This window comes from Caretta caretta, chromosome 5 (assembly GCF_965140235.1).
Source record: "Caretta caretta isolate rCarCar2 chromosome 5, rCarCar1.hap1, whole genome shotgun sequence".
Classification (NCBI taxonomy): Eukaryota; Metazoa; Chordata; order Testudines; family Cheloniidae; genus Caretta; species Caretta caretta.
Window position 1 is genome coordinate 474,384 of NC_134210.1, and position 27,292 is coordinate 501,675.

Sequence of the window (27,292 nt, forward strand, 5' to 3'; positions counted from 1 at the left end):
TGTGCCCTGGGGAGACGCAGGTCGAGGGAGCAGCCCCTGGGGAGGCTCTAGTCCAGGGTAGCTAGGGGAACAGCTGTGGGGTCTGGCGAGCTGATGGGACAGGTGCCGGAGGGGAGGGGGCAGTTTAGGGCCAGGATTCAGGGAGCTCTCTGTGAGACATGGTGGGAGGGGTTTGGGTGGTGCTGGAGAAGGACCCACATCTTCACCCATGACTCGGGTCATGCCCTGCCTTGGACCAAGGGCTGGTCCCTGCCCAGAGCAGGCTGCGGAGCTGGGAGGCAGGGATGTGGGAGCCCAGTGTCTGCTCCTTGCTGGATATAGCCTCTTAGGTTGCTGTTCCTTCGAGGGGGGCTGCCTGCGAGCTGAGGGGGAAGAGGGAGAGCAAAGGTGGTGGCCCTGCCCTGGGCACTTTGGCCTCACCCCTCTCCCCGCACAGTCTGAAGGGAGATGGGGAAGTCCCCAGCTGATGCAGGCTTGGAACCCACAGGCCAAGCTCAGCCCAGCCCCTGGGAGAAGAATGAATATTGGGCTGGTGGCAGGAGAACCTCCCAAGCAGCAGGACCCTCCCAGTGATGGGTCAATGCCCAACAAGCAGGCAGGCTGCTCCAAGGGGCTGGGGCGAGATCTGTGCTCAGAGCCGCGTTGGCTGCTCCTTCCTCTGCTTCCTTGGCTGAGAGCAGCGGGCTGGGGGCTTCAAGGGCAGCACGGGCTCAACTGCCTGACAGGGAGGGAAATTCAGTCCCCACTCTGCTAAAACCAAAGAGCTGCTTTTTGTTCTGGCAGGATCGAGACCCGGCAGCTTGTGTAAGGTCACCCTAGTCTTGGGCCCACTGAGCTTTTCAGAGGGGAAGGTTTATAATGGGGCAGATTGAGCACCAAAGGGTCTGAAAACTCTGCCACCTCTATGCTTTGGCTCTAAAAGCAGTGGGGAAGGAGGGGGCACCCAGCAGAGAGGAGTGCCCAGGAGAGGCCCCTGGGATCTCACATACAGGGAGGGAGCAGCTGCCCCCAGCAGAGAGGAGTGTCTGGACAAGGCCCCTGCAGTTTCTCCCAGCAGCCTGGGGAGAGCGGACTGAGCTGAGTTGTGGCCACTGATGCAGACCAAAGAAGCAGGAAAGCTGGTTTTATTGATGAAGAATCCTTTGCAAGGAGCTGTCCCATTCCCCACCCCGCGAGTGGCAGGGCAGCCGCTTTCCCTTCATGATTAGCAGTGGAAGCTCAGAGTATCAAAATAAGAGAGGTGAGAGAAGCCTCAGCGAGTGCAGGGTCCCAGAGCAGAGGAGGGGGAGGGGGATGCAGGGCTTTGTGGCCCAGGGCAGGAGATGCTGGGGGAGGGGGGTTAGTGGCTGGGGAAACAGGCGAGTAAATGAGCTTTGAGACCTACAGACTCAATACTTCTGAAATTCAACACTACAAAAATACTGGCAATCTTGGATGCACACTGCAGGCACTTGGGAAGAAGGAGCAGCAGGGGGCGCTGGCTGGGGGCTGCTCCAGGGGCAGGCAGGTCCCTGCAAGGAGGCAGCACAATGGGGCAGGGGGGCAAACCTAGAGATTAACCCCTTGCACCCTGGAGCAGACACACAGTGACAGGGAAGGTGCAGCCAGCAATAAGGCATCAGAGGTGAGGGGTGGTTTGGTGCAAGAGGCACCAGGGAAGCAGTTTCTGTCCCCACATTGCACGACTGGCCCCAGAGTGGAGCTGGGTGAGAACCGTCTCCACGCTTGACGCCCAGAGACGCGGAACCCACAAAGGCACACAGGAAAACGCCTGAAAGGTGTGGGTGGGTGGGGGAGGGGTGGAGGGAGAGCTGGGGGGAGGTGCAGCCCCAGCCCTGCAGGGCTCGAGGCAGCTGCATAGGTGAGCCCCAGCCCAGGCCTGCAGAGCGCCAGCCTCCTCCTGGCCCACGGAGCACCCGGCACGGTGGCCGTGCCCCAAGCAGAGTTCAGAAGCGAGGGCCCGTGGCGCTCCGGCTGCGCGGTGAAGCGGGGAGTTGCTGGTGCAGCCCCCCGGGGAGCAGCGGGGGGCAGTAGCAGACGCGGCCCCAGGGCAGCAGGCCAGTCTGGGTGATCCAGGCAATCCTTGCTCAGGTCAGGCCTGTAGTAAACAGGAGGCGGGGGCAGCAGTCTCTGCGGTGAGTGGGGGTGGGCAGGCTCCGCTCATGGCCACGCTCCCCTCAGTTCTGCCCCTCGTCCCGCAGCTCTGAGGGCAGGAACTTGTACTGCTGCTGCCGGATCATGGCCAGCTTCTTCCGGGCCTCCTCCAGCTCCCGCTCCTTCCGCAGCATCTCCTCCTGCGCTGCAATGATCTGCCAGGGAGAGACGCAGCTGAGAGCCCGCCCCGCCCAGGGGCTCCGGGGCCCTGAGGGCACCGGCTGCAGCCCGCCATCCCCCAGCTAGCCGGGGCCACGCTAGAGGTGTGTGACTGCTGCCTTGCAGCCGAGGGCAGCGGGCTGGACTCTTATTCCTGCATCCTGGCCCCAGCCTCAGATCCAGGGCTACGCGGTATTCCCTGGTTTACGCTGAACCTCTGACTCCTCCACCTGACCCCGTGCCCCATGGCCAGAGTCCCCCATGGGGACAAACATACATTCCATGTTCCAGGCATCCTGTAAGAGCTGAGAAGCGGGTCTCCCCGCGGGCCCCACAGAGCCGCCTTCAGGCCGGGGAGCCAGGGTCTCACCCATGGGCCCCACAGAGCTGGCTCTTGGTATGTAGCTACCACGAATATCCAGCTACAACAGTTACTGCTAACATTCTGGCAGGGATATCCAATCTCATGCTCAGGGCTGGATGCGGGACTCCCATGGTCAGAGCCCAGGAGGAGGCCTGATGTGGGGCAGATTATCCTACTGCAAGTTGCTTGCACCCGCCTCTGAAGTGTCTGGTGCTGGTGCTCCAGGCACGACAGGACCCCAGGCCTCACTCTGTCTGTCAACTCCTGTCCTAACATCCAATGCCATGTCTCGACCCCAGCCTTATTCTCAGCCCCCGCAGGGGTGCAGGCAGCGTCTCGCCACAGCAGAGACGTTTCCAAGGGGGAAGGCGGAGGTTTAGGCAGCTCTTGGCCCTGAGGCTGCGAGGGAAGCATACTCTCTGGCTGTATCCACTTAAATAAGCAGCAGTGACACAGTTTTAAGGGATAGGACAGAGTTATCGTTAGGTTTCAGAGGCAACACTCCCTGGAAGGAAGGGGGCATTTCTCCTGCTCAGGGCTGCTGTTTCAAGCTGCCTGCAGACTTCAGGCGTGACCCCCGCTCCTCACCTGCGCAATTCCCCCGACCATTTTCTCCTTCACCACCACCGTCTCGTTCTCCTGGTCCTGGAAGGCGGCTGCTTTCTGGGCTGCCTTCACCAGATGGTCCGATGCCCTCTTCACGGCGTTGCCAGCGGCCTGGACAGAGAGAAAGGGAATGTGGTGCAGACTCGGCAAGGGACATGGTTCTGTGACCTGAGAGTGGGCAGCCACCACCCAGGATAGCAATAGCAGGGCTTACTAGGCTCCTGGGGGAAGGTTGGGGTAGGCTGGCTAGGGGACATGACGGGGGCCGAGGGCTGGTGGGGGCATGGTGGAGGCTCCAGGCGTCAATGAGGGGCAATAGGACCCGTGCTGGTGGCTGAGAGGATGGGGGCAGCAGTGGGATGTGGTGACTGCAGGGGGGTGTGGGGAGGCCAAGCTGGGGACTTCCTGCAAGCACAGGGTCAGGGCAAAAGGCGGTGGCCTGGGCACCGGGGGCTGCTGCCGTGAAGGTGGCTCTGCTTTCGTGCCTGGGCCCCCGAACTGCGGGTCGTGCAGGTGCTGGGAGCTGCCAGGGATTCCTGCGTGTGGCCAGCAGCGCAGAGCGGCGGAAATGCTGCTCATGGCCATTTCAGGGCCAAAGCCAGGCGGAGCCGGGCCCCGAGTGGGGGCTGGGCAGGACAAAGGTCTCTGTACTCTGGGAGGGGGCTGGGGTGACAGGGCTGCCAGGAAGGCCTCTGAGCTGGACAACAGGCACCCCATGCCCCCGTGCCAGGGCCTTGCCCCCCCGTAACTCCTTGAGCACCAGAGCCAGGAGCTGCCTGTGAGCATGCCCCCCGTTAGCCTCGCAAGCGCCAGAGCCAGGGTCTCACCCGCTCTCCCCAGTAAACCCTTTGCGTGCCGGAGCCCGTGTCCTCCCCACACAGCTAACCTTTCCAGTGCTGCAGCCTGAGGGTTTGCACCCATCCCTCTCTGCCCCCGCATTAACCTCGCATCCTATGCTTGCTGGAGCAGAAGTGCTCCAATTCACCCAGTCATCATTAACCCTTCGGGTCCTAGACAGCGTGGGGTAAAGCGGGCGTCACCCCAGCCCTGGTAACCCTGGAGTCCGTGCCGTGGAACAGGTGACCCAGCACAGCTGGGAAGGGAACTGTGCTCAGTTGCTGGCAGCAGCCTTGGGTTTGGTGCCCTGGGGGTGTTAATTCCCGCAGGTTGAATCATGCTTTATAAAGACACGGGCAGGCCAGGTTACAGTGCGGCAGGGCTGATATTTCACACCCCACTCCTAGGCCCAAGACCTGCCCCACCGCCCTCAGCGCACAGGCCCTGACAGGGTGGGGAGCGCCACTCACCCCACGCCCTGCGGTGGGAAGGGCCCTGCCAGCACCAGGACACCAGCCCTGCTTGGGATGCCCCATCCTGTGCTGCGCATGCGCCCCAGCTCCAGAGAGCCCCCTGCTGTCCCCGGGGAGCCAGCCCCCCCGACCCAACCCAGAGGGCCCTTCCGGGGCAGTGGGCTCAGGGACTCACCTGCAGCCGCTTCATGGCCTCAGAGTCCTGGTCAGCCTTCACCTTACAGGCCACCAGGAGCTGCGCCGTGGAGGCAGCCACCTGCTTGGCGGAGGAGATGAGTTTCTCCTCGCTGGCATGGCCCTGCACCGCTGCGTTCGCAGCCTCACACAGGTTGTTGGTGGCAGCCGCCACCATGCGGGCCTGGCAGGGAGAAGGAGATGGTGTGAGTGGGGAGGAGCCTGGAATGGCAAGATCCTGGGGGAGAGCAAGGAAGGGGCGGGGCACATGGAAGGGCGAGGTCCTGCGGGGGGGCCCGAGGTCCTGGGGGGCAGGGTGTGTGGAAGGGCAAAGTCTAGGGGGTCAGGGCGTGTGGGGGGCGGGGATAGGGATGAGGGGCGTGGGGAGGCCATGTGGAAGGGCGGGGCGTGGTCATGGGGGGGGCGAGGTCCTGCGGGGGAGGGGATGGGGGCGGGACCGTGGAGGGCGGGGCGCGGTCATGGGGGGGGTCGAGGTCCTGCGGGGGAGGGGATGGGGGGCGGGACCGTGGAGGGCAGGGCGTCTGGAGGGGTCCCAGGGTGGGGGGCAGATGGGAGGAGGGAAAGGAGCGACCTCTGTGCCCTGCTACAGCTGGCATGAGGAAGGAAGGGGAGGAAGGGGCAGGATCTCATGGGAAGAGGCTCCCCACAGAGAAGGAGACGGCACCCCAGTCCCAGGGAGGGAGAACATCAAGCGGGGAGGAACCTGCCCCCCACCCTGGGGCAGGGCCCGGGGATAGTGACCTTGATACTAAAGGGCCTTTGATACTCACGGCTGAAATGAGCCCCTGGGACCACTGGCCATCGTCCACTGCATTGGCAGGGATGGCACCCACCTGCGGGAGCAAGGACAGGTGAGTGAGCCCTGCTGTGCCCGGCCCCCTGCCAGCCATGGTAATGGCTCAGGGCCCAGCGAGCATGCAGCCCTTCTCTGTCCCTGGCCCCAGGACCCCATGGGCACAGGAAACCCTGGGCCTTGACCTGCTCTCCAGAGCATCCAGCACCCAGGGAGGGGTACCTCTGCGGCAGGGCACTCCAGGGCTGTCTGCCCCCTCCCACTGAAGGCACCGGGCCTGGACAGGGACTCAGAGCCAGACACTCCAAGGCCAGATGGGACCATTGTGAGCATCTTGTCTGATCTGGATACCACAGGCCATAGGACTAGTCTGACCCCCTGCATAGTACAGGCCCCTTACAGGGCTTCCTTGGATTAATTCCCGCTTCAAAGCCAACTACCCACACCAGCACCTTACTGCTGGCTTCAATTTCCATCCACTAAATCTTTTGTCACTAGACTGAAGAGTCCACTGTGACACCCAGGCACTCCCTTATTCACCACGGTCAGATAATTAGGATATGTTTTGCACAAACCGTGCCTTGTGAAGTATCATTCTAAAAGTCTGGATCAGCTAGACAGTAATATCTGGTTGGATTGTATGTACCATTGTTGTATGTGAAGTTATGAAGTTTGGCTTTGTATGTGTTACTGGAACACGTTGTGAGGTTGAAAACACCCACAAGCAGCCTTTCAGGTACAACAGTAAAAAGGCCAAACAATGTTAATGGCTTAAAGGTTAATGGTGTAAAAATATAATTAGGAAGGCCATAAAACAATTTGAAGAACAGCTAGCCAAATACTCAGAAATACTAGCAAAATTTTTTTTTAAGTACATCAGAAGAAGGAAGCCTGCTAAACAACCAGTGGGCCCTCTGGACAATCAAGATGCTAAAGGAGCACTCAAGGATGATAAGGCCTTTGTGGAGAAACTAAATGAATTCTTTGCATCGGTCTTCACGGCTGAGGATGTGAGGGACATTCCCAAAGCTGAGCCATTCTTTTTAGGTGAGAAAGCTGAGGAACCGTCCCAGATTGAGGTGTCATTAGAGGAGATTTTGGAACAAACTGATAAGCTAAACAGTAATAAGTAGGGCTGTTGATTAATCGCAGTTAACTCATGTGATTAACTCAAAAAATTAATTGCAATTAAAAAAATTAATCTCGATTAATCGTACTTTTAATCGCACTGTTAAACAATAAAATACCAATTGCAATTTATTAAATATTTTTGAATGTTTTTCTACATTTTCAAATATACTGATTTCAATTACACAGAATACAAAGTGTACAATGTTCACTTTATATTATTTTTATTACAAATATTTGCACTGTAAAAATGATAAACAAGGAAATAGTATTTTTCAATTCACCTCATACAAGTACTGTAGTGCAATCTCTTTATTGTGAAAGTGCAACTTACAAATGTAGATTTTTTTTTGTTACATAACTGCACTCAAAAAACAAAACCACGTAAAACTTTAGAGCCTACAAGTCCAGTCAGTCCTACTTCTTGTTCAGCCAATCACTAAGACAAGTAAGTTTGTTTACATTCACAGGAGATAATGCTGCCCACTTCTTATTTACAATGTCACCTGAAAGCGAGAACAGGAGTTTGCATGGCACTTTTGTAGCCAGCATCGCAAGATATTTACGTGCCAGATATGCTAAAGATTAGTATGCCCCTTCATGCTTCGGCCACCATTCCAGAGGACATGCTTCCATGCTGATGATGCTTGTTAAAAAAATAATGCATTCATTAAATTTGTGACTGAACTTCTTGGGGGAGAATTGTGTGTCTCCTGCTCTGTTTCACCTGCATTCTGCCATATATTTCATGTTCTAGCAGTCTCGGATGATGACCCAGCACATGTTCATTTTAAGAACACTTTCGCAGCAGATCTGACAAAAGAAGGTATCAATGTGAGATCTCTAAAGACAGCTACAGCACTCGATCCAAGGTTTAAGAATCTGAAGTGCCTTCCAAAATCTGAGAGGGATGGAGGTGTGAAGCATGTTTTCAGAAGTCTTAAAAGAGCAACACTCCAATGCAGAACTATAGAACTGAGCCACCAAAAAAAGAAAAATCAACCTTCTTTCTGCTGGTGGCATCCGACTCAGATGATGAACATGAACGTACATTGGTCCGTACTGTTTTGGATCATTATCAAGCAGAACCAGTCATAGGCATAGATGCATGTCCTGCAGGAGGGTGGTTGAAGCATCTAGGGACATATGAATCTTTAGCACATCTGGCACGTAAATATCTTGCGATGCCGGCTACAACAGTGCCATGAGAATGCCTGTTCTCACTTTCAGGTGACATTGTAAACAAGAAGCAGGCAACATTATCTCCTGCAAATGTAAACAAACTTGTTTGTCTGAGCGATTGACTGAATGAGAAGTAGGACTGAGTGGACTTGTAGGCTCTAAAGTTTTACATTGTTTTATTTTTGAATGCAGTTATTTTTTGTACATAATTTTACATTTGTAAGTTCAACTTTCATGATAAAGAAATTGCAACACATTATTTGTATTAGGTAAATTGAAAAATACTATATCTTCTGTTTTTTACTGTAATAAAAATAATATAAAGTGAGCACTGTACTCTTTGCATTCTGTGTGGTAATTGAAATCAATATATTTGAAAATGTAGAAAACATCAAAAATATTTAAATAAATGGTATTCTGTTATTCTTTAACAGTGTGATTAATCGTGCAATTAATCGCAATTAATTTTTTTAATCACTTGACAGCCCTAGTAATAAGTCACTAGGACCAGATGGTATCACCCAAGAATTCTACAGGAACTCAAATGTGAAACTGCAGAACTACTAAGTTAGTTTGTAACCTATCATTTAAATCAGCTTCTGTACCAAACGACTGGAGGAGAGCTAATGTGATGCCAATTTTTAAAAATGGCTCCAGAGGTGATCCTGGCAATTACAGGCCAGTAAGCCTGACCTCAGTACTGGGCAAACTGTTTGAAACCACAGTAAAGAACAAAATTGGCAGACACATAGATAAACATAATTTGTTGGGGGAGAATCAACATGGCTTTTGTAAAGGGAAATTGTGCCTCACCAATCTACTAGAATTCTTTGAGGGAGTCAACAAGCATGTGGATCCAGCGGATAGAGTGTACTTAGATTTTCAGAAAGCCTTTGACAAGGTCCCTCACCAAAGACTTTTAAGCAAAGTAAGCTGTCATGGGATAAGAGGGAAGGTGCTCTCACGGATTGGTAACTGGTTAAAAAGATAGGAGACAAAGGGTAGGAATAAATGGTCAGTTTTCAGAATGCAGAGAGGTAAATAGTGGTGTCCCCCAGGGATCTGTACTGGGACCAGTCCTAATCAACATATTCATAAAGGATCTGGAAAAAGTAGTTAACAGTGAGGTGGACAAATATGCAGATAATACAAAACTATTCAAGATAGTTTAGTCCCAGGCAGACTGCGAAGAGCTACAAAAGGGTCTCTCAAAACTAGGTGACTGGGTAACAAAATGGCAGATGAAATTTAATGTTGATAAATGCAAAGTAATGCACATTGGAAAACATAATCCCAACTATACATATAAAATGATGGGGTCTAAATTAGCTGTTACTACTCAAAGAGATCTTGGAGTCATTGTGGATAGTTCTCTGAAAATATCCACTCAACGTGCAGCGACGGTCAAAAAAGCGAACAGAATGTTGGGAATGATTAAGAAAGGGATAGATAAGACAGATAATATCATATTGCCTCTATATAAATCCATTGTACGCCCACATCTTGAATACTGCATGCAGTTCTGGTAGCCCCATCTCAAAAAAAAAAAGATATATTGGGATTGGAAAAGGTTCAGGAAAGGGCAACAAAAATGATTATGGATATGGAACGGCTTCCATATGAGGAGAGATTAATAAGACTGGGACTTTTCAGCTTGGAAAAGATGACTAAGAGGGGATATGATTGAGGTCTATAAAATCATGACTGGTGTGGAGAAAGTAAATAAGGAAATATTTACTCCTCCTCATAACACAAGAACTAAGGGTCACCAAATGAAATTAATAGGTAGTAGGTTTAAAACAAACAGAAGGAATTATTTCTTCACAACGCACAGTCAACCTGTGGAACTCCTTGCCAGAGGATGCTGTGAAGGCCAAGACTATAACAGGGTTCAAAAAAGAACTCGATAAGTTCATGGAGGATAGGTCCATCAATGGCTATTAGCTGGGATGGGCAGGGACGGTGTCCCTAGCCTGTTTTCCAGAAGCTGGGAATGGGCAACAGTTGATGGATCACTTGTTAATTCCCTGTTCTGTTCATTCCCTCTGGGGCACCTGGCACTGGCCACTGTTGGAAGACCAGATACTGGGCTAAATGGACCTTTGGTCTGACTCAGTCTGGCCATTCATATGTTCTTACTGAGGAAATACACACACTCACAAGGATTACCCCAGGAACTGCATACAATGGAAACCTCTCAGACATAGCACCACAGAATGGGAACTGTTGACCCAGGTCACAGCAAAAGATCTTTCCAGCAAGTTGGAAAAAGATATAAAAGGAGGGAGTGACCTCATGAGAAGACCTCACCCCTTCTCCCCCCCGTCCCCAGAAGAGAACACCTGGAAACTTATAGCTGCTTTCAACTACCTGAAAGGGGGTTCCAAAGAGGATGGTTTTAGACTATTCTCAGTGGTAGAAGATGACAGGACAAGGAGTAATGGTCTCAAGTTGCAGTGGGGAAGGTTTAGGTTGGATATTAGGAAAAACTTTTTCACTAGGAGGGTGGTGAAACACTGGAATGCGTTACCTAGAGAGGTGGTAGAATCTCCTTCCTTAGAAGTTTTTAAGGTCAGGCTTGACAAAGCCCTGGCTGGGATGATTTAATTGGGGATTGGTCCTGCTTTGAGCAGGGGGTTGGACTAGATGACCTCCTGAGGTCCCTTCCAACCCTGATATTCTATGATTCTATGAAACATCCAAGAAACAAAGACTGAACTGGGGGAAGTGCTGGTCCCAGGCAGGAAAGGAAGCCTGTCTATGTAGAAAACCTTGGTGGACTGTTTAAACTATCTAACAGGACGAGACACTGATTAATTCAAATCCTATCTAGTATATTAGGCTTAGATTGTGGTTTTGTTTTATTTCTTATGGTAATCTTCTTTGATCTGTTTGACCACTTAAAAGCTATCTTTCTGTAGTTAATAAACCTCTTTTATATTTTACCTAAAACACTGTGTGTTGTCTGAAGTGCAAAAGGGATAAATCTCAGCTCATGAACAAGAGCTAGTGCACCTCCACTTTCCTTTGTAGAAGTGATGGACTGGGTAATAAATTCACACTGGTCGGGTTTTGACCAGAGCAGGACGGTACAGCTCTGGGGTCCTAGGCTGAAGAGCTGGGGAGTATTTTGGCTGGAGCCTCTCCACTGTGGGTTCATGAGTGGCTGGCCAGAGCAGTCATGAACACAGCTGGGTGGGGTCCCTGCTTGTGGATGTTGGAGAGAGTCCAAGCTTGGAGGGCTTTGCAGTGTGTCACTACGCCACAGTGCAAGAGAGAACCCAGATTGGTAAGGCAGAGGGCTCAGCTGTACCCCAGTTCCAGGTGGCACCCCGAGGGGACCTATCACACCCTCAATGATCAAATATTGGTTCTTCCTGGAGGTCCTGACCCGCTGTGGGGGAGTCACCCCGTAACCTGGTTGAGAGGCTAAACAGACTGAGTCCTCTGAGCAGGTTTGCTATTCCTCGGATCATTCGCGTGGCTCCTCTGAGCCCTCTGCAATGTATCAACATCCTTCTTGAACTGTGGGCACCGGAGCTGGGCACAGGATCAGTATTGGTCTCACCACTGCTGTGTCAGAGGTAAAATTCCCTCCCTGCTGCCCTGTTTGTATACCCAAGGGTCGCACTAACCCTTCGTACCCCAGCATCGTGCTGTGATTGTGCTTGGAGAGGATGTTTGTGCAATACCCAGAGAGGGGCTCCGAGCCTGGCCGGGCTCCTCGAGTAGCAAGTGCCACAGGTCTCATGGCCTCTCCCAACTCGGCAGCGTTACCTTTCCTTGAGCCACCAGCTCTCTCTGGGCCGCTGAGGCTGCCTTCACTAGGGCACTGGTTGCAGCAGCAATGGATTTTGCAGCCTCCAAGATCTGCTCCTCAAAGTTGAGACTCTCGTCCGCCTGCTGCAGATTGAAACAGAGGATGTGAGCCCTGGTGGAAGAGGAGGGGAGCGTCGGGGACAGGTGGGAAGGGAGCTGAGCTGAGAGGTGGAAGGGGACAAGCAGCACACAGGGCAGAGAGCGGGCATGTATACAACACGGATGGATGGAGAAGGAACAGGCACCACTGTGACCCAGGGAGGGAGCTCCGTGGTGCCAGGCGAAGGGGCAGCGGGAGCAAGTGACACTGGAGAGCTCTCCCCAGGGAGAGGGTGGAGCCCAGCTCTCCCCACAGTGAAGGCCTTGGAGCCACAGATGTTGATGGGGGAACCCTTGGCCCGGTCAGGGCACAGCAGCCTCCAGGGGGCCTGGCAGGGAGTGGCGGATCCTGGTCTGCTAAGCCTGGCGCAGGTAGGGGCAGGGCAGCCGTACCTTGGGTTTGGCCCTCGGCTTCAGCTGCTCCAGTTTCTTGGCTGCAGCCTCAATGGCAGCTGCTGCTCCCAGAAGCTCATTCTCAGCAATGACCGTGGGATCTTCTGGGTCGACCCACTCAGTTCCTGTGGTGGCGAGAACCGAGACGTGGGACTGAGAAACCATTCCTGAGAACACAAGCCAGACCCAACAGCACCAAGGGCCGGAGATAGGACCCCAGAATCCTGGCTCCCAGCCCCCTTGCTCTAACCCACTAGATCCCACTGCCCTCCCAGAGCCGGGCATAGAATCACAGGAACATAATAATGGTCACACTGGGTCAGACCAAAGGTCCATTTAGCCCTGTCTCCCGACAGTGGCCAATGCCAGGTGCCCCAGCGGGAATGAACAGAACAGGGAATCATCAAGTGATCCATCCCGTCGCCCATTCCCAGCTTCTGGCAAAGAGAGGCTAAGGACACCATCCCTGCCCATCCTAGCTAATAGCCATTGACGGACCTGTCCTCCATGACTTTACCTAGTTCTTTACTGAACCCACTTATACTTTTGGCCTTCACAACATCCTCTGGCAAAGAGTTCCACAGGCAGACTGCGTTGTGTGAAGAAATACTTCCTTCTGTTTGTTTTAAACCTGCTGTCTGTTCATTCCATTGGGTGACCCCTGGTTCGTGTGTTACAACACATCCTTATTCACTCTCCCCACCCCAGTCATGATTTTACAGAGCTCTGTCACATTCCTCCTTACTCGTCCCTTTTCCACGCTGAACAGTCCTTCAGTCTTCATATGGAAGCTGTTCCATACGATTCCATGGTTTATATAGAGGCATTATGATATTTTCTGTCTTATTATCGCTCCCTTTCCGAATGGGTCCTACAATATTCTGTTCGCTTTTTTGACTGCCACTCAACACTGAGTGGATGTTTTCAGAGAACGATCCACAAGGACTCCAAGATCTTTCTTGAGTGGTAACAGCTAATTTAGACGCCGTCACTTGCTATGGCTAGTTGGGATTATGGTTTCCAATGTGCATCACTTTACATTTATCAACATTGAATTTCATCTGCCATTTTGTTGCTCAGTCACCCAGTTCTGTGAGATCCCTTTGGACTCTCTGCAGTCAGCTTTAGACTTAACTACCTTGAGTAATTTTGTATCATCTGCAAATTTTTCCACCTCATTTTCCCACATCATTTATGAATACACTGAACAGCTCAGGTCCAAGTACAGATACCTGAGAGACCCCACAATTAACCTTTTGCCATTGTGAAAACTGACCATTTATTCCTACCCTTTGTTTCCTGTCTTTTAACCAGTTACTGATCCATAAGAGGACCTTTCCTCTTACCCCATGACAGCTTACTTTGCTTAAGAGCTGTTGTCAAAGGCTTTCTGAAAGTCTAAACGACACTGTATCAACTGGATCACCTTTGTTCACGTTTGTTTGACCCCCTCAAAGAATTCTAATAGATTGGTGAGGCATGACTTCCCTTTACAAATGCCAAGTTGACTCTTCCCCAACATAGTGTGTTCATCTATGTGCCTGATAATTCTGTTCTTTACTGTAGTTTCAGCCAATTTGCCTGGGACTGAAGTCAGGCTTACTGGACTGGGATTGCCGGGATTGCCTCTGGATCCTTTTTAAAAAATTGGCGTCACATTAGCTATCTCCCAGTCATTTGGTACAGAGGCTGACTGAAGTGATAGGTTACATACCACAGTTGTTAGTTCACCAATTTCATATCTGAGTTCCTTCAGAACTCTTGGGTGATACCATCTGTCCTGGGGACCTTCTACTGTTAAATTTATCAGTTTGTTCCCAAAACTCCTCTACTAACTGTGACGGTCTGTATCCCCATGTTCATCCTTTTTACAAAGCTATAATGGATATTGTACAAAGTATGCCTTGTAAGGTATCATTTGAAAACTCATAATTTGCTGATCATTACTGTCCTAGTAAAATATGCATGGCAACACTGTATGTAAAGTTGTAAGATTCTAGCGTTTAACATTACTGAGACATATTCCAAGTTTAGAAAAGCAGGCACAAAACAGTTCCTCAAAGATAAAAGGCTAATTGATGCTTCAGCCAGGTGTCAACAAAATCAAATGGACTATCACCTGGTTAAGTGGCCATTCTCTTGAGGAAAAAAGGTGTGAGTGAGAAATTTACACCTTGGCAAATAAGTTGCAATCTCCCCAGACTTTCTGTTCCCTGAACCCCAGCTGGAGATGATTCTCAAAGAAGAGGAAAAGATATAAAAATGGGGAACAGACGCCCCAAATCGTCTCTCCTGATCCCTCTATTCATGGTATCAACAACACTTGAAGGACAAAGGAAGCATCACTGGACTGGGGGCGGGATCCTGACTGCAAGATTCTGCCATTAAGACTGCTGAAACATGTGGTGAGAAAGACTTTTTCCTTTGAATTCACTCAGCTTTTTGAGTTAGGTGTTCATTGCATTTTATCTTTTATTTCTTCATAACCAATCCTGACTTTCACGCCTCATCCCTTGTAATCACTAAGCATCTTTCTGTTGTTAATACACTCGTTTGATTGTTTTATCTAAACCAGTGTGTTTGGACGGAAGTGTCTGGGAAACACCATTTGTGATAACAGGATTTGTGCACATCATTTTCTATTCATGAAATGACAGACTTTCTATGAGCTTGTGTTGTCCAGAAGCAGAGAGCTGGGCAGTACAAGCTGCACATTTCTGGGGGAAAGTCTGGGACTGGGAGTTTGCTAGTGTTGCCCTGAAGAGTAATTCATGGGTGGCTGGAGATAGCACTCACACAGGAGAGCTGGGAGTGGTTTACGTGCTGGAGGCTTTGAGTGACCAGACCAGCTGTCATAAAGGGTAGCCTAGAATTTCTTACCTGTAAGGGGTTAAGAAGCTCGAATAACCTAGTTGGCACCTGACCAAAAGGATCAATGGGGAAGAAGATACTTTCAAATAGGGGAGTGGGGGGGGGGGGGAAAGGCTTTGTTTGTGCTCTGTGTTGTGTGTTGTCTGGGAAAGCAGAGAAGCATCAGGTCAGAAAACTCCTTCGCCTAAAATCATCCTAAAATGAGTCTCAGTATTACTTTTTGCAAGTAAATACGGCAAGGCACATTAGATTATCTTTTAAGTTGTGAATTTTCCCTATGCTTAGAGGGAGGTTTATCCCTGTTTTTTGTAACTTTAAAGTTTTGCGTAGAGGGGAATCCTCTGTGTTTTGAATCTGATTACCCTGTAAAGTTACCTTCCATCCTGATTTTACAGAGGTGCTTCTTTTACTTTTTATTTCTTTATAATAAAGTTCTGTTTTTTAAGAATCTGGTTTACCTATTTGGTTAGTATATTATTCTCAAGCCTCCCCAGGAAAGGGGGTGAAGGAGCTTGGGGGGATATTTTAGGGAACAGGAACTCCAAGTGGTCCTTTCCCTGAATCTCTGTCTAACTCACTTGGTAGTGGCAGCAGTACCCATCCAAGGACAAGGAAGGATTTGTGCCTTGGGGAAGTTTTTAACCTAAGCTGGTAGAAATAAGCTTAGGGGGTCTTTCATGCAGGTCCCCACATCGGTACTCTAGAGTTCAGAGTGGGGAGGGAACCCTGACACCAGCATGGTTGCTCTCCCAGCGAAGCAGTGTAAAAGGCACCCAGGCTGGAGAATTGAGGAGACACAGCTACTCAACAGTCCAGATTGTACACTGGGGAATGTCATCTGACTCCTCATTCTGGGACAGTTCCTCAGATCTGTCACCGAAAAAGAATGGCTCAGGTGTGGGAATCTTCCTCCCATCCTCTGCAGTGAAGACCAATACAGAGGATTCATTCAGCTTTTCTGCAATGGCCTTGGCTTCTGTGAGCGCTTCCTTAGCACCTCGCTCGTCCAGTGGCCCCGCTGATGGTTTGGCAGCTTCCTGCTTCCCATGTATTGAAATTTTTTTTTTGCTGCTAGTCTTTGTGCTCTTAGCTAGTTTTTCTTCAAACTCTTTCTTGGCCTGCCCTGTTGTACTTCTACACCTGACCTGCCTGAGCGATGCTTCTTTCTATTGTCCTTGCTAGGTTTGGACTCTCCGTTCTTAAAGGGCGTTTTTTTGCCTCTAATCGCCTCTTTTACTCTGTTTAGCCATGGTGGCCTTTTTCTGGTCCTCTTACTGATGCCCAGATCCCTCCCAAGCACTGGGTCAGAGTCCCAGCTGAGATCCTAGCCACTGAGATGGAGCCAGTGACCAAAGAATGAACACCGCTCCGGAGCTGGACTTCACCTTTCATGGCTTCTGCAGCCTGGATGAGCTCGGTGACGGAGCCAGCCACTCGCTTGGAATATCCAGCCAGCTGCTGCTTCAGCTCATGACTCGGCTTCTGCAGGATCTGGGGAGGGAGAGGACTGTGAGCAGAGGCAGGCTGTGTCCCCAGAGAGCGAGCTCCTGGGGACATGGCTGGCAATATCTGGGGTTACTCCATCCAGGACCTTTCACAAACCTAGGGTTCTGCCAACTCCCACCCTCCCGGGCTATCCCCTTATTCCCCAGAATAATACCATTTGGAACAGGAACTGGCAGCCCAGGGGCCCATCTATCCCTGCCTCTGGTCTCTAACAGTGCGTAGGACCAGCTACCACAAGAACCTCTCAGTGGACATTCTGGAACAACAGGCCTGTAGGGGAGTTTCCCCTACTCCTGGCAGGTGGGGAGGGCTTGTGCACTGAGGTGGTATGTCCATTGTTTTAACCCTTTCTACAGAGACTTTAGTTGGTCTCATTCTCCACAGAAATGGCTGATCATTTCCTGAACCCAGCTGAACTGGTGGTCTCAGTGACACCTTGGGGCGGTGAGTTCTGCAGGTTAAGGTGATGCCCCCTTCCTCCACGGTGGAATTATCCAATACAGAATCCCTTCCTCCAGAGTCATGACCTTGACCTCCCCTGCCCTGGGTTCCTGGAGCTGAGACCCTGCCCCCACCCCCGTCTGTCTGTGTGCCAGGGAAGGCTGCTGGTCCCACACCTGGAGGTGCTGAGGTCTGGCCAGGCAGGTGCCAAGCCGCCGCAGGAGTGCAAACAGCGCAGTGCAGGAGATGCTCGGATCCCGTACTGCAGCTGCGGCCCAGCTCGTCACATGCCCTGCCTGGCTCTGCAGCTGCTGGGCCAAACTGGGGGCACCTGCTGCACTCCGAAGGGCTGGGCACGGGCCGGCCACACGTCTGTGGTTAATGCACATGGCCACGTGGCTCAGCGAGTGCTGTCACTGAGGAAGGGATCTCTGAGGGGCGACGTCCTGGAGAATGGGGCTCAGAGAGCACTGCAGTGACCCCCACGCCACCCAGGGGGCACACAGACAGTACACCCCATCCCGGGTCACTGGCGCATGCGCACGGGCAGAGACACACACACAGAGCACGTCCCTGCTCCCGGGTGACCCAGCGCACACGCGTGCACGCACAGAGCGTGCCCCAGGCCCATGTCACCTGGAGCATATGCACACGCATGCACACGCGGCACCCTCCCAGAACGAGGTCACCTGGCACACGTGCACACGCAGCGCACACCTAGGCCGATGTCACCGGGAGCACATGTGGACACATTCAGTGTGTGCACACTGAGCACACCCCTACCCATCACGCAGAACATGTGCGTGTGCACTGAGAGCACACCCCGGCACGTGCTCTCACATGCGCCGGCAACACAGCCCTAGGCCATGTCACCTAAAGCACGTGTTGTGTCCCACACCCAGCCCAGCTGCGTCACTCGGTGCTCACACGCACGCACGCGGGCTGTGACCAAGGCTCATGCTGGGGCAGACACACGGGGTCACTCCAAGCACCACTGTACTCACCGGCTGAAAGGGTGGAAAGAACAGAATATAGAAAAGAAGAGAGTAAAGCAGTGAACAGCCTGCAGGGGCAGTGCCAATCAAAGGCCCTGAGGGGCTCTGAACATGCATGTGGAGACAGGGCCTCATCCCGTGAGGAGAAGGGAGCCTGGGGGGCAGGGGTCTGCCTGGGAACGGCTGAGGTTGCCAAGGGAGGAAGTGGTGTGTGCAGCGGAAATAAGGGCGAGTTCTGTACCATGGATGAGCCATTTGGACCATCTAGTCTGACTTTCTGCACTGAGCGCGCCAGAGAACCACCACCCCTCCTCCAGGGATTCCTGCATCAAGCACAACACCTCCTGCTTGAGCTTCAGTGTGCCTCGGGTGGGTGGGGGAAGCAGGGGCGGCTTTGTGTGCAGCCTGGGCAGCTAAGGGATGGAGAATACACCACAGCCCTAGGGCAGTTGTTCCAGTGGCTCCTAATGATCACTGCACCTTATTTCAAGTCTGAATGAGTCTAGATTCAGCTTCCAGTCACTGGATGGTGGTTCGCCTTTGTTAGATTGAAGAACCCTGGCTAACAACAATCTCCTCCCCAGGCAGGGAACTGTAGACAACGGTCCAGTCATCTCCCACGTAAACTAAACAGATAAGACTTCTTCAGCCTCACAGTGTCAGGCCAGTTTTCCAGACCTCAGATCACTGATGCAGCTCTTCTCTGAACCTTTTCCAATTTATCAACATCCTTCTGGAAGTGTGGACCCCAGAACTGGACACAACATACAGTACCGGTCCCGTTAATGCCACAGACAGTGGTAACATCACCTCTCCACTCCTACTCTATATTGTCCTGCACATCCATCCAAGGACCACAGCCACTCTCTTAGCTCCAGCATCGTGCTGGGAGCTCATATTCAGCGGGCTATCTAGCATGATCCCGAAGTCCTTTCCAGGATCCAGTCCTCCATCTCATAAATGTGACCTGTGCTCTTGGTTCCTAGATTTGTATTTTAAGGTCACACAGGCCCATTAGTTTATCTCATCTAACCTCCTGTATAGCACAAGCCAGGGAACCTCACCCAGTTTCCCTGGATTGAGCCCAGTAACTTGTGTTTGACTAAAGCACCTGTCAGAAAGGCACCAGTCTGGATTTGAAGCCATCAAGAGATGGCTTTCCTGCTTTGCTTGGGAGTCTGTTCCAAGGACTAATCCCCCACTCTGATAACAACGTGTGTCTGATTTCTCATTTGAATGTGTCTGGTTTAATATTTTTATGAGCCTTTTTTGTGCTCTGTGTGCTGCATGGTTACCCGGGGGTGGGAACGGGCTGTTTGTTCTCAGGGCAGGCGAAGAGACAGATCTGGATGTCGCTTGGCTGTCTGGGTCTTGGTCCTCACATCAATAGAGCCTCTCTCTGATAATACAAGGGTAGATCCAATCACTCCGACATTGACACATAGCAAACCAATGCCCCAGAGGGACAGGGGACTTCCCCAGCTCTCTGCAGGAAGGCAAAGTGGCATTTCCCCAGCTCAGGTACTGCAGAGGTGTGAGGTGGGGGATAAGTGCTGGCTGCTGGGAAGAGTTGGAGGTCTCACCTGGAGTCTAATGAGGAGGTCAGCTGGAGAGACAGACAGAGCTTGAACAACGGGGTTCAGTAGAGCCTGGCTGGGCTCTAACCTTTAGTTCTCTCTGCTAACCTAAGGACTTCCTATGCTGCGTTGCCATTGACTAATAAATCCGACTGTTCTGGCAGCACTGTGAGAATGTTGCTGCAGATGCTGGCAAGGTGCATTAGTCCTTGCAGAGCGTACAAGTCTCCACTGGGGTCTGTCTCAGTTGAACTCACTGAATGGAGCTCATGGGGCGAAGCGGGAGTGTCTAAGGAGGCGGTGAAGCTGCGTAGCTTATGCAGGAGGAAGAGTGAGATCCCTTGGGGGTCTAGCACACTAAAGGGTTCCTCCAGGGACTGTTCAAAAGCTGGGGCCATAGCACCAATCCTGTGGATCCGTGACAGGTGGTGGCAGGGTGGGATGCTGAATTCTCCAGTAGCATTTTGCTATAAGTGATTTGCAGCAGTAAAACAGGCTAGTTAGAGGAAGCAGCAAGAAAATGGTGTATAACCGCCTCCCTAAGAAGGGCATTGCAAACCAGTGCAGGGAGAGAGGGTTAAGCGTTGGGAACCTCAACAAGGCGCAGCAGATTGCACGGCTGGAGAAGGATGATCAGTCCAAGAGGCAGGTTCCAGACCCACACAGGGTTCCAAGAGGGTCTGAGAGTGACAAAGGCAGCAGCAGAGGGTCCCGAAGACCCGGTTCCCCGTCCAGCAGGGGGTCTTCATGACCTGACTCCCCATAGATAGATTTGAAGTGGCGGGAGTTGGAACTGAAAGCGAAGGACCGGCTTGAGGCCCAATCAGCACAGAGCTACGGCCCATGTAACATCCTCAGGGCCTCCAATGAGTGCAACTTACCAACTGATCCCAACTGCTCTGGATAAATGACAAGTCCCCAGCATCATTTGCCAAGCCCCTATTTTGGGGCAGCTCCAATTTTACCAGTACCGATTTTATATGTTCTTCCAGATCACTGATACAGGCATTGAATGGCACTCAGGCAAGAACAGATCCCTGCAGGACCCACTGAAACCCCCTCACTGGATGACATTTCATGTTTCCTAAACTGATAGGTCAGTAGACTAGTTCTTAAAGCAATTTCAGATGGTGTAACAGGGTGCTTGGAGAGCCGGGTGGCCTAGTGGTTGGCGCACCTGCCTTCTCACCCCTTGCTTCCCGGGCCAAGGTGTCTCAGTCCTTAAGGGACCCGGGCGCTCCCTCTCCACTGGGTCCCAGCCCAGGGCTGCGTGTGAAGCAGCCCCCCGATAGCGAGCTCCTGGCAGAGAGTCTCAGTCCACTGCCCTGGGCTGCTCTCTACCGCTCTGGCCTCTCTAGTCCAAACTGTTTTAGAGGCTTAACTCAAGTAGCGCTCCCCCATGGACCTTGGGCATCCTGCCATGGCCTCAGGTTCCTCCAGGCAGAGGGCTGTAAGTTTGCAGGGACTGAACCCCAAAACACACTACTGTCCAATCACCCCATTTATGCAGATGCTGGGTGCTCCTTGGTCTCCTCAGCCGACTCCCTTGGTCAGGGATGCAGTGCTGCTGGCCCGGGTGCCAGGCTCCTAGGGACTCTGCCCTCAGGTGGGGAGGTAGCTGTCACCTGCCTATTTGCCCGTCCACTCTGAACTGAGCCAGGTTCTCTCTTTTTCTTCCCCTCCAGGCCTGGTGTTGGCTGCAGCTACAGCGGGGCAGGTCCAGCTGGGACCACAGGCTCTCCCGCTTTTTCTGTGCTAGTGTGAGGTTTCGCAGCTTCATCACATGTGGGTTACACTGACTGTGCATAGTGCTTGTTTTTAGTCCAGTGCCTTGGAGAAGTCTCAGTACGTTAACCTATAGTTACCTTTAGCATCCAAACTTGTGACCTCAAAAAACACAAGTTTATCTGACCAGACCCGTCTGCCATAGAACCATGTTAACTGGTGTTAATCATGCTATGGTCCTTCAGTTCTTTACTGACTGTAACCCGTATCAGCCTTCTCATGATTTTGTCAGCCTGTGGTTCCCTGGGTCATCCGATTTACTCTTTTTAAATCCTAGCACAACACTGACTGTTTTCCATTCCTTTGGCGCTTCCGAGATTTGATAAACAACATTAATGGTTTAGAAAACTCCTCAGTCAATTCTTTAATACTCTTGGATACAAGTTATCTGTCCCTGATGATTTATAAATGTTTAACTATAGTAGCTACTGCTTAACATCCTCTCTAACTACTGATGGAACAGAAACTATTTCATTGTCACTCATACGAATAGAACATCCGGCTTCTTTCCAAATACAGAACAGGAACAGCTGTTGAATACATCTGCCTTTTCTGCATCATGAGAGATTGTTATGAGACAAGGATGGTAAAACTGACCTAGACCTCTGCTAGGATTTTGTTTGTCCCTGATAGTTTTTATTTATACCGGCCATAAGCTTTTCATTATACCATTAGCTTCCTTTATCAATTGTCTGCCTTTCCTAATTGCTACTAAGAGGTCTCCACAGGGGACGGTTCATAGATTCACAGAGTTTAAGGGTCCATTAGATCACCTAGCCTGGCCTACTGTATATCACAGACCAGAGAATTTCACCCAGGTACCCCGGCACTGAGGCCAGTGACGTGTGTTTGACTAAAGCATAACCCGTGGAGGGTGAGGACAGAGTTCTGGGTGTATGAGGGGAGAGCTCCACAGGAGGAGGGGAGGGGAGAGTTGAGGGGGGATAGGGGGGAAGGATCCCAGAAGAAGAAACACTGGAATGGGTTACCTAGGGAGGGGGTGGAATCTACTTCCTTAGAGGTTTATAAGGCTTGACAAAGCCCTGGCTGGGATGATGTAGTTGGGGATTGGATTGGTCCTGCTTTGAGCAGGGGGTTGGACGAGATGACCTCCTGAGGTCCCTGCCAACCCTGATATTCTGTGATTCTAAGGTGCTACAGAGTGACCCCTGTATCCATGGGGCGGCTGAGCATCGTGTGCCTGGGCTCCCCTGGGATGCCGCCAGGAGATGGAAGCTGGCAGGGGGTGGGGTCACTCACCACCAGCACGTGCTCCAGCAGCTCCAGGTAGCCGTTGGCGCACTCCTTGCCGTAACGCAGCGCCCGCAGCCGCACGTCCGCGCTCACCTCAGGGTGGTAGGCGGCTTCCTGAAAGCCGGAAAGAGTGAGCAGCCTCCGGCCCCGGTGCCCGCCCGCAGCCTCCGGCCCCGGTGCCCGCCCGCAGCCTCCGGCCCCGGTGCCCGCCCGCAGCCTATCGCCCTCCTGCCCCGCCCTGCCCCCAGTGCTCCCCCGAAACCTCCTGCCCCGCCCCCGGTGCCCCCCTGCAGCCTGTCGCCCTCCTGCCCCCGGTGCCCCCCCGAAACCTCCTACCCCGCCCCGGTGCCCCCCTGCAGCCTGTCACCCTCCTGCCCCCGGTGCCCCCCCGAAACCTCCTGCCCCGCCCCGGTGCCCCCCTGCAGCCTGTCGCCCTCCTGCCCCGCCCCGGCATGTCTCCGCTTACCTTGCAGGAGCGCAGCATGTCAGCGATGGCGCGGCGGCTCAGGTTGGCCGTGGCGATTACATCCTCCTGCCGACATGAGTTGCCGGCGGCCACGGCCTTGGCTGTCGCCATGGTGATGCCTTTGGTCATGCGGATAAAATCCTCTGGCGTCGAGGTCTTGGCTGGAGGCACCTGGGCGCAGAAAACCTGAGACGCGAGCAGTGGGGGTGAGACCAGGATGGGTGGGGGCAGGGGGCACAGAGTTAGGGCTGGGCAGGTACCGCAGCCTGGTCACTGCCTGACTTCCCAGCGCACGGCCCGCAGCCTCAGCTTGCCCGAGGCTGACCCGCGACATCCTGCTCCTTGGAGGCAGGCGCTGCCGGGGCACAGAGGGGCCCCGTGTCCCGGGTGTGTGTGGGGGGAAGAGTGGGCGCTGCCGGGGCGCAGAGGGGCCCCGTGTCCCGGGGGTGTGTGTGGGGGGAGCGGGCGCTGCCGGGGCGCAGAGGGGCCCTGTGTCCCGGGGGGGTGTGTGGGGGGGGAGCGGGCGCTGCCGGGGCGCACAGGGGCCCCGTGTCCCGGGGGGGGGGTTGTGTGGGGGGGGAAGAGCGGGCGCTGCCGGGGCGCAGAGGGGCCCCGTGCCCCGTGGGGAGTGTGGGGGGGGAAGAGCGGGCGCTGCCGGGGCGCAGAGGGGCCCCGTGCGGAGTGTGGGGGGGGAAGAGCGGGCGCTGCCGGGGCGCAGAGGGGCCCCGTGCCCCGGGGGGGGGAGCGGGCGCTGCCGGGGCGCAGAGGGGCCCCGTGCTGGGGGGAAGAATGGGCGCTGCCGGGGCGCAGAGGGGCCCCGTGCCCCGGGGGGAGTGTGTGGGGGGGAGCGGGCGCTGCCGGGGCGCAGAGGGGCCCCGTGCCCCGGGGGGGGAGCGGGCGCTGCCGGGGCGCAGAGGGGCCCCGTGCCCCGGGGGGGGTAGCGAGCGCTGCCGGGGCGCAGAGGGGCCCCGTGCCATTTCACTCCACCCCTGAGCCGGGTGCTGGGTGCAAAGGCAGTTGGTGAGGAAGGGGCAGCTCCGAGCAGAGGGGCGCTGGCCCGGCCCTTGCTCACCGCCAGCTCCTGCCGGATGTGCTCTATCGTGGCCTCCAGCGCACGGGTCCCCTTCGTGGCCTCATCCTCCACGGCCTTCACCGTCTTCAGCAGGGAGGTGACGTTGGTGACCATCACCTGGCAGACAGAGAGGGAGGCTCAGTGACTCACCGCGGGGAGCCCCCAGCTCTCCTCCGCCCCCCACGGCCCCTATCCCTCCGCTCCGCCCCCCACGGCCCATATCCCTCTCCTCCGCCACCAGCTCTCCTCTGCCCCCCACAGCCCATGCCCCATATCCCTCCACTCCGCCCCCACCTCTCCTCCGCCCACCACAGCCCCTATCCCTCCACTCCGCCCCCAGCTCCCCTCCGCCCCCCACAGCCCATATCCCTCCGCACCAGCTCTCCTCTGCCCGCCACAGCCCATACCCCATATCCCCCTAAGTGACCCCCTACTCCCCAGTACCCCCACACACACCCTGCCCTGCCAGTGACCCCCTTCCCTAGTTAACCCCCTACCACCTGATTTTCTTCCCCTGTGCACCCTGCTCCATCCCCTCCCGCTATGTGCCCAGCTCCACTCTTCCTCCATCTGCCCACACACTGACCTTGGCCGAGTTCTTCAGCTGGTAGACGGAGGGGTCATCCCCGGCTTTGCCGGCCGCCGCCTTGGTAGCACTGATCAGGTCCCCAAGCGCCTTGGCCACGTCTTTGACTGCATTGATCAGAACCACCTGGGAAGGAGCAGGGCCAGGTCAGTGGCTTGGCTGGTGCCCCACAGTGTCGGGCGGGGAGGAGGCAGGCTGAGACGGGAGCGAGCTGAATGTGCCGGGTCACCAAAGGCCAGGCCCCACCCCAGCCCAAATGCCATGTGGTACCAGATCTTACCTGAGTCTCAGGGTCCTCGGAGCCCAGGCTGGCAGCACCCAGCTTCACCACTTCTGCAAGGCGGGTGATGGTGGCCACAGAAGACTGGGCAGCCTGGGCCAGCTTCTCCTGGCTGGCAGTGGCATTCTGCACCAACACCTTGGTGTCCTCCACCAGTGCCTTGGCTGTCTTCAGGATGCCCTCCCTGTGGGAGACCCATGAGTCAGAGACCAACGGCCTGCACACATCCTCTGCGGCTGAATCACAGAATATCAGGGCTGGAAGGGACCTCAGGAGGTCATCTAGTCCAACCCCCTGCTCAAAGCAGGGCCAATCCCCAACTAAATCATCCTCGCCAGGGCTTTGTCAAGCCGGGCCTTAAAAACCTCTAAGGAAGGAGATTCCGCTACCTTCCTAGGTAACGCATTCCAGTGTTTCACCACCCTCCTAGTGAAAAAGTTTTTCCTAATATCCAACCTAAGCCTCCACCACTGCAACTTGAGACCATTACTCCTCGTTCTGTCATCAGCTACCATTGAGAACAGTCTAGAGCCATCCTCTTTGGAACCCCCTTTCAGGTAGTTGAAAGCAGCTATCAAATCCCCCCTCAATCTTCTCTTCTGCAGACTAAACAATCCCAGTTCCCTCAGCCTCTCCTCGTAAGTCATATGTTCCAGATCCCTAATCATTTTTGTTGCCCTCCGCTGGACTCTCTCCAATTTATCCACATCCTTCTTGAAGTGTGGGGCCCAAAACTGGACACAGTACTCCAGATGAGGCCTCACCAGTGCCGAATAGAGGGGAACAATCACGTCCCTCGATCTGCTGGCAATGCCCCTACTTATGCAGCCCAAAATGCCATTGGCCTTCTTGGCAACAAGGGCACACTGCTGACTCATATCCAGCTTCTCGTCCACTGTAACCCCTAGGTCCTTTTCTGCCGAACTGCTGCCGAGCCATTCGGTCCCTAGTCCGTAGCGGTGCATGGGATTCTTCCGTCCTAAGTGCAGGACTCTGCACTTGTCCCTGTTGAACCTCATCAGATTTCTTTTGGCCCAATCCTCTAATTTCTCTAGGTCCCTCTGTATCCCATCCCTGCCCTCCAGCGTATCTACCTCTCCTCCCAGTTTAGTGTCATCTGCAAACTTGCTGAGGGTGCAAGCCACACCATCCTCCAGGTCATTAATGAAGATATTGAACAAAACCGGACCCAAGACTAACCCTTGGGGCACCCCACTTGACACCGGCTGTGAAATAGACATGGAGCCATTGATCACTATGGGTGTGTGCAGCACAGACAGGTGGGGCCACAGTGCGCCCCCCATGGCCTGCCCCACCCTTTCTGGGGGGAAAACAGGTCACAGAAAGCACTGCCTGCCCTGTGTGTGCATGTGTTACAGCTGGTAGGGGACTATGAGGGGGGGGGGGGAGGAGAAGAGCCCAACCACGCAGCCCGCACCCGCTGTGTGTGAGAGAGAGAGAGCGAGAAAGAGAGAGCGAGTTGTGCCCGGCCTGCCACTTGCATCCACCCCTTCTGAGGGGGTGGAGTCAGACAGCATGGTGGGCACCCAGCCCCGCCCTCTGGGCAGAGCCATGCCCGAGGGACATGTGAAGGAAGGATCATATAGCCAGCCCCCCGGGGGCTGTGTTTGGATTGCCCAGTGGGCTCCCCGTCCAGCCCGGTACCGGTGGTCAGCGAAGGTCTCGGCATTCTCCCGGTTCAGCGTCCCCGCGGTGGCGAACATGATGGTGGTGTCGAGGTCGGCAATGATCCCGGAGACGGCACTGGCTGCAGTGATGCAGGCCTGGGTCCCGCGGTTCCCGGCCTGCAGGGCTGCCAGCACATGGGACACCTGCGGGGAGGAGGCTGGGATGACCCTGAGACCGATGGTGAGTGTAGGGATCCCGCTCATTGCTATCCCTGTCACAACCCATCACTGTTTCGGCACCAGCAGACACCACCCCAGCTGCCCCCCTCCCACAGCTTGGCAGCAGCTGAAGCTGCTGGGCATCCGCTCTGCCATGCAAACTAGACCCTGTGCCACTGCATAGGCAGGTCTGGAAGGGCAGCAAGCAGCTGGCACATACCAGGGACCAGAAAGAGAAGTGCCAACATCAGACTCACATGGAGAGAGAACATGAGGGAGTCCAGAAAGCAATGCAGAGGAGCTGGGGGGCATATGCCAGGCATAGGGGTCTAGCGGGAATCCAGCAGGCACAAAGGGGCCGGGGGGGCACATGCTGGGTACAGTGGGCATGGGGCACGCCCAGGTATAGG

General features: G+C 53.9%; 1 protein-coding gene across 3 annotated transcripts in view; it reads right to left on the reverse strand.

Annotated features, from left to right (window-relative positions):
* Positions 1-1,107: 1,107 nt before the first annotated feature.
* TLN1 (talin 1) overlaps positions 1,108-27,292 on the reverse strand; it is a 139,418-nt gene continuing 113,233 nt past the window's right edge. For all 3 annotated transcript variants that reach the window (XM_048834676.2, XM_048834678.2, XM_048834677.2), the window contains exons 45-57: positions 26,701-26,867; positions 25,036-25,219; positions 24,756-24,881; positions 24,170-24,286; positions 23,098-23,283; positions 22,638-22,745; positions 16,459-16,564; positions 12,203-12,327; positions 11,669-11,794; positions 5,559-5,621; positions 4,769-4,951; positions 3,266-3,394; positions 1,108-2,309 (exon numbers count right to left, since the gene is read on the reverse strand). In XM_048834676.2, coding sequence (XP_048690633.1) covers positions 2,178-2,309; positions 3,266-3,394; positions 4,769-4,951; positions 5,559-5,621; positions 11,669-11,794; positions 12,203-12,327; positions 16,459-16,564; positions 22,638-22,745; positions 23,098-23,283; positions 24,170-24,286; positions 24,756-24,881; positions 25,036-25,219; positions 26,701-26,867 — 1,752 coding nt within the window. In that variant the 3' untranslated portion in view covers positions 1,108-2,177. The remainder of the gene's footprint in view (positions 2,310-3,265; positions 3,395-4,768; positions 4,952-5,558; positions 5,622-11,668; positions 11,795-12,202; positions 12,328-16,458; positions 16,565-22,637; positions 22,746-23,097; positions 23,284-24,169; positions 24,287-24,755; positions 24,882-25,035; positions 25,220-26,700; positions 26,868-27,292) is intronic.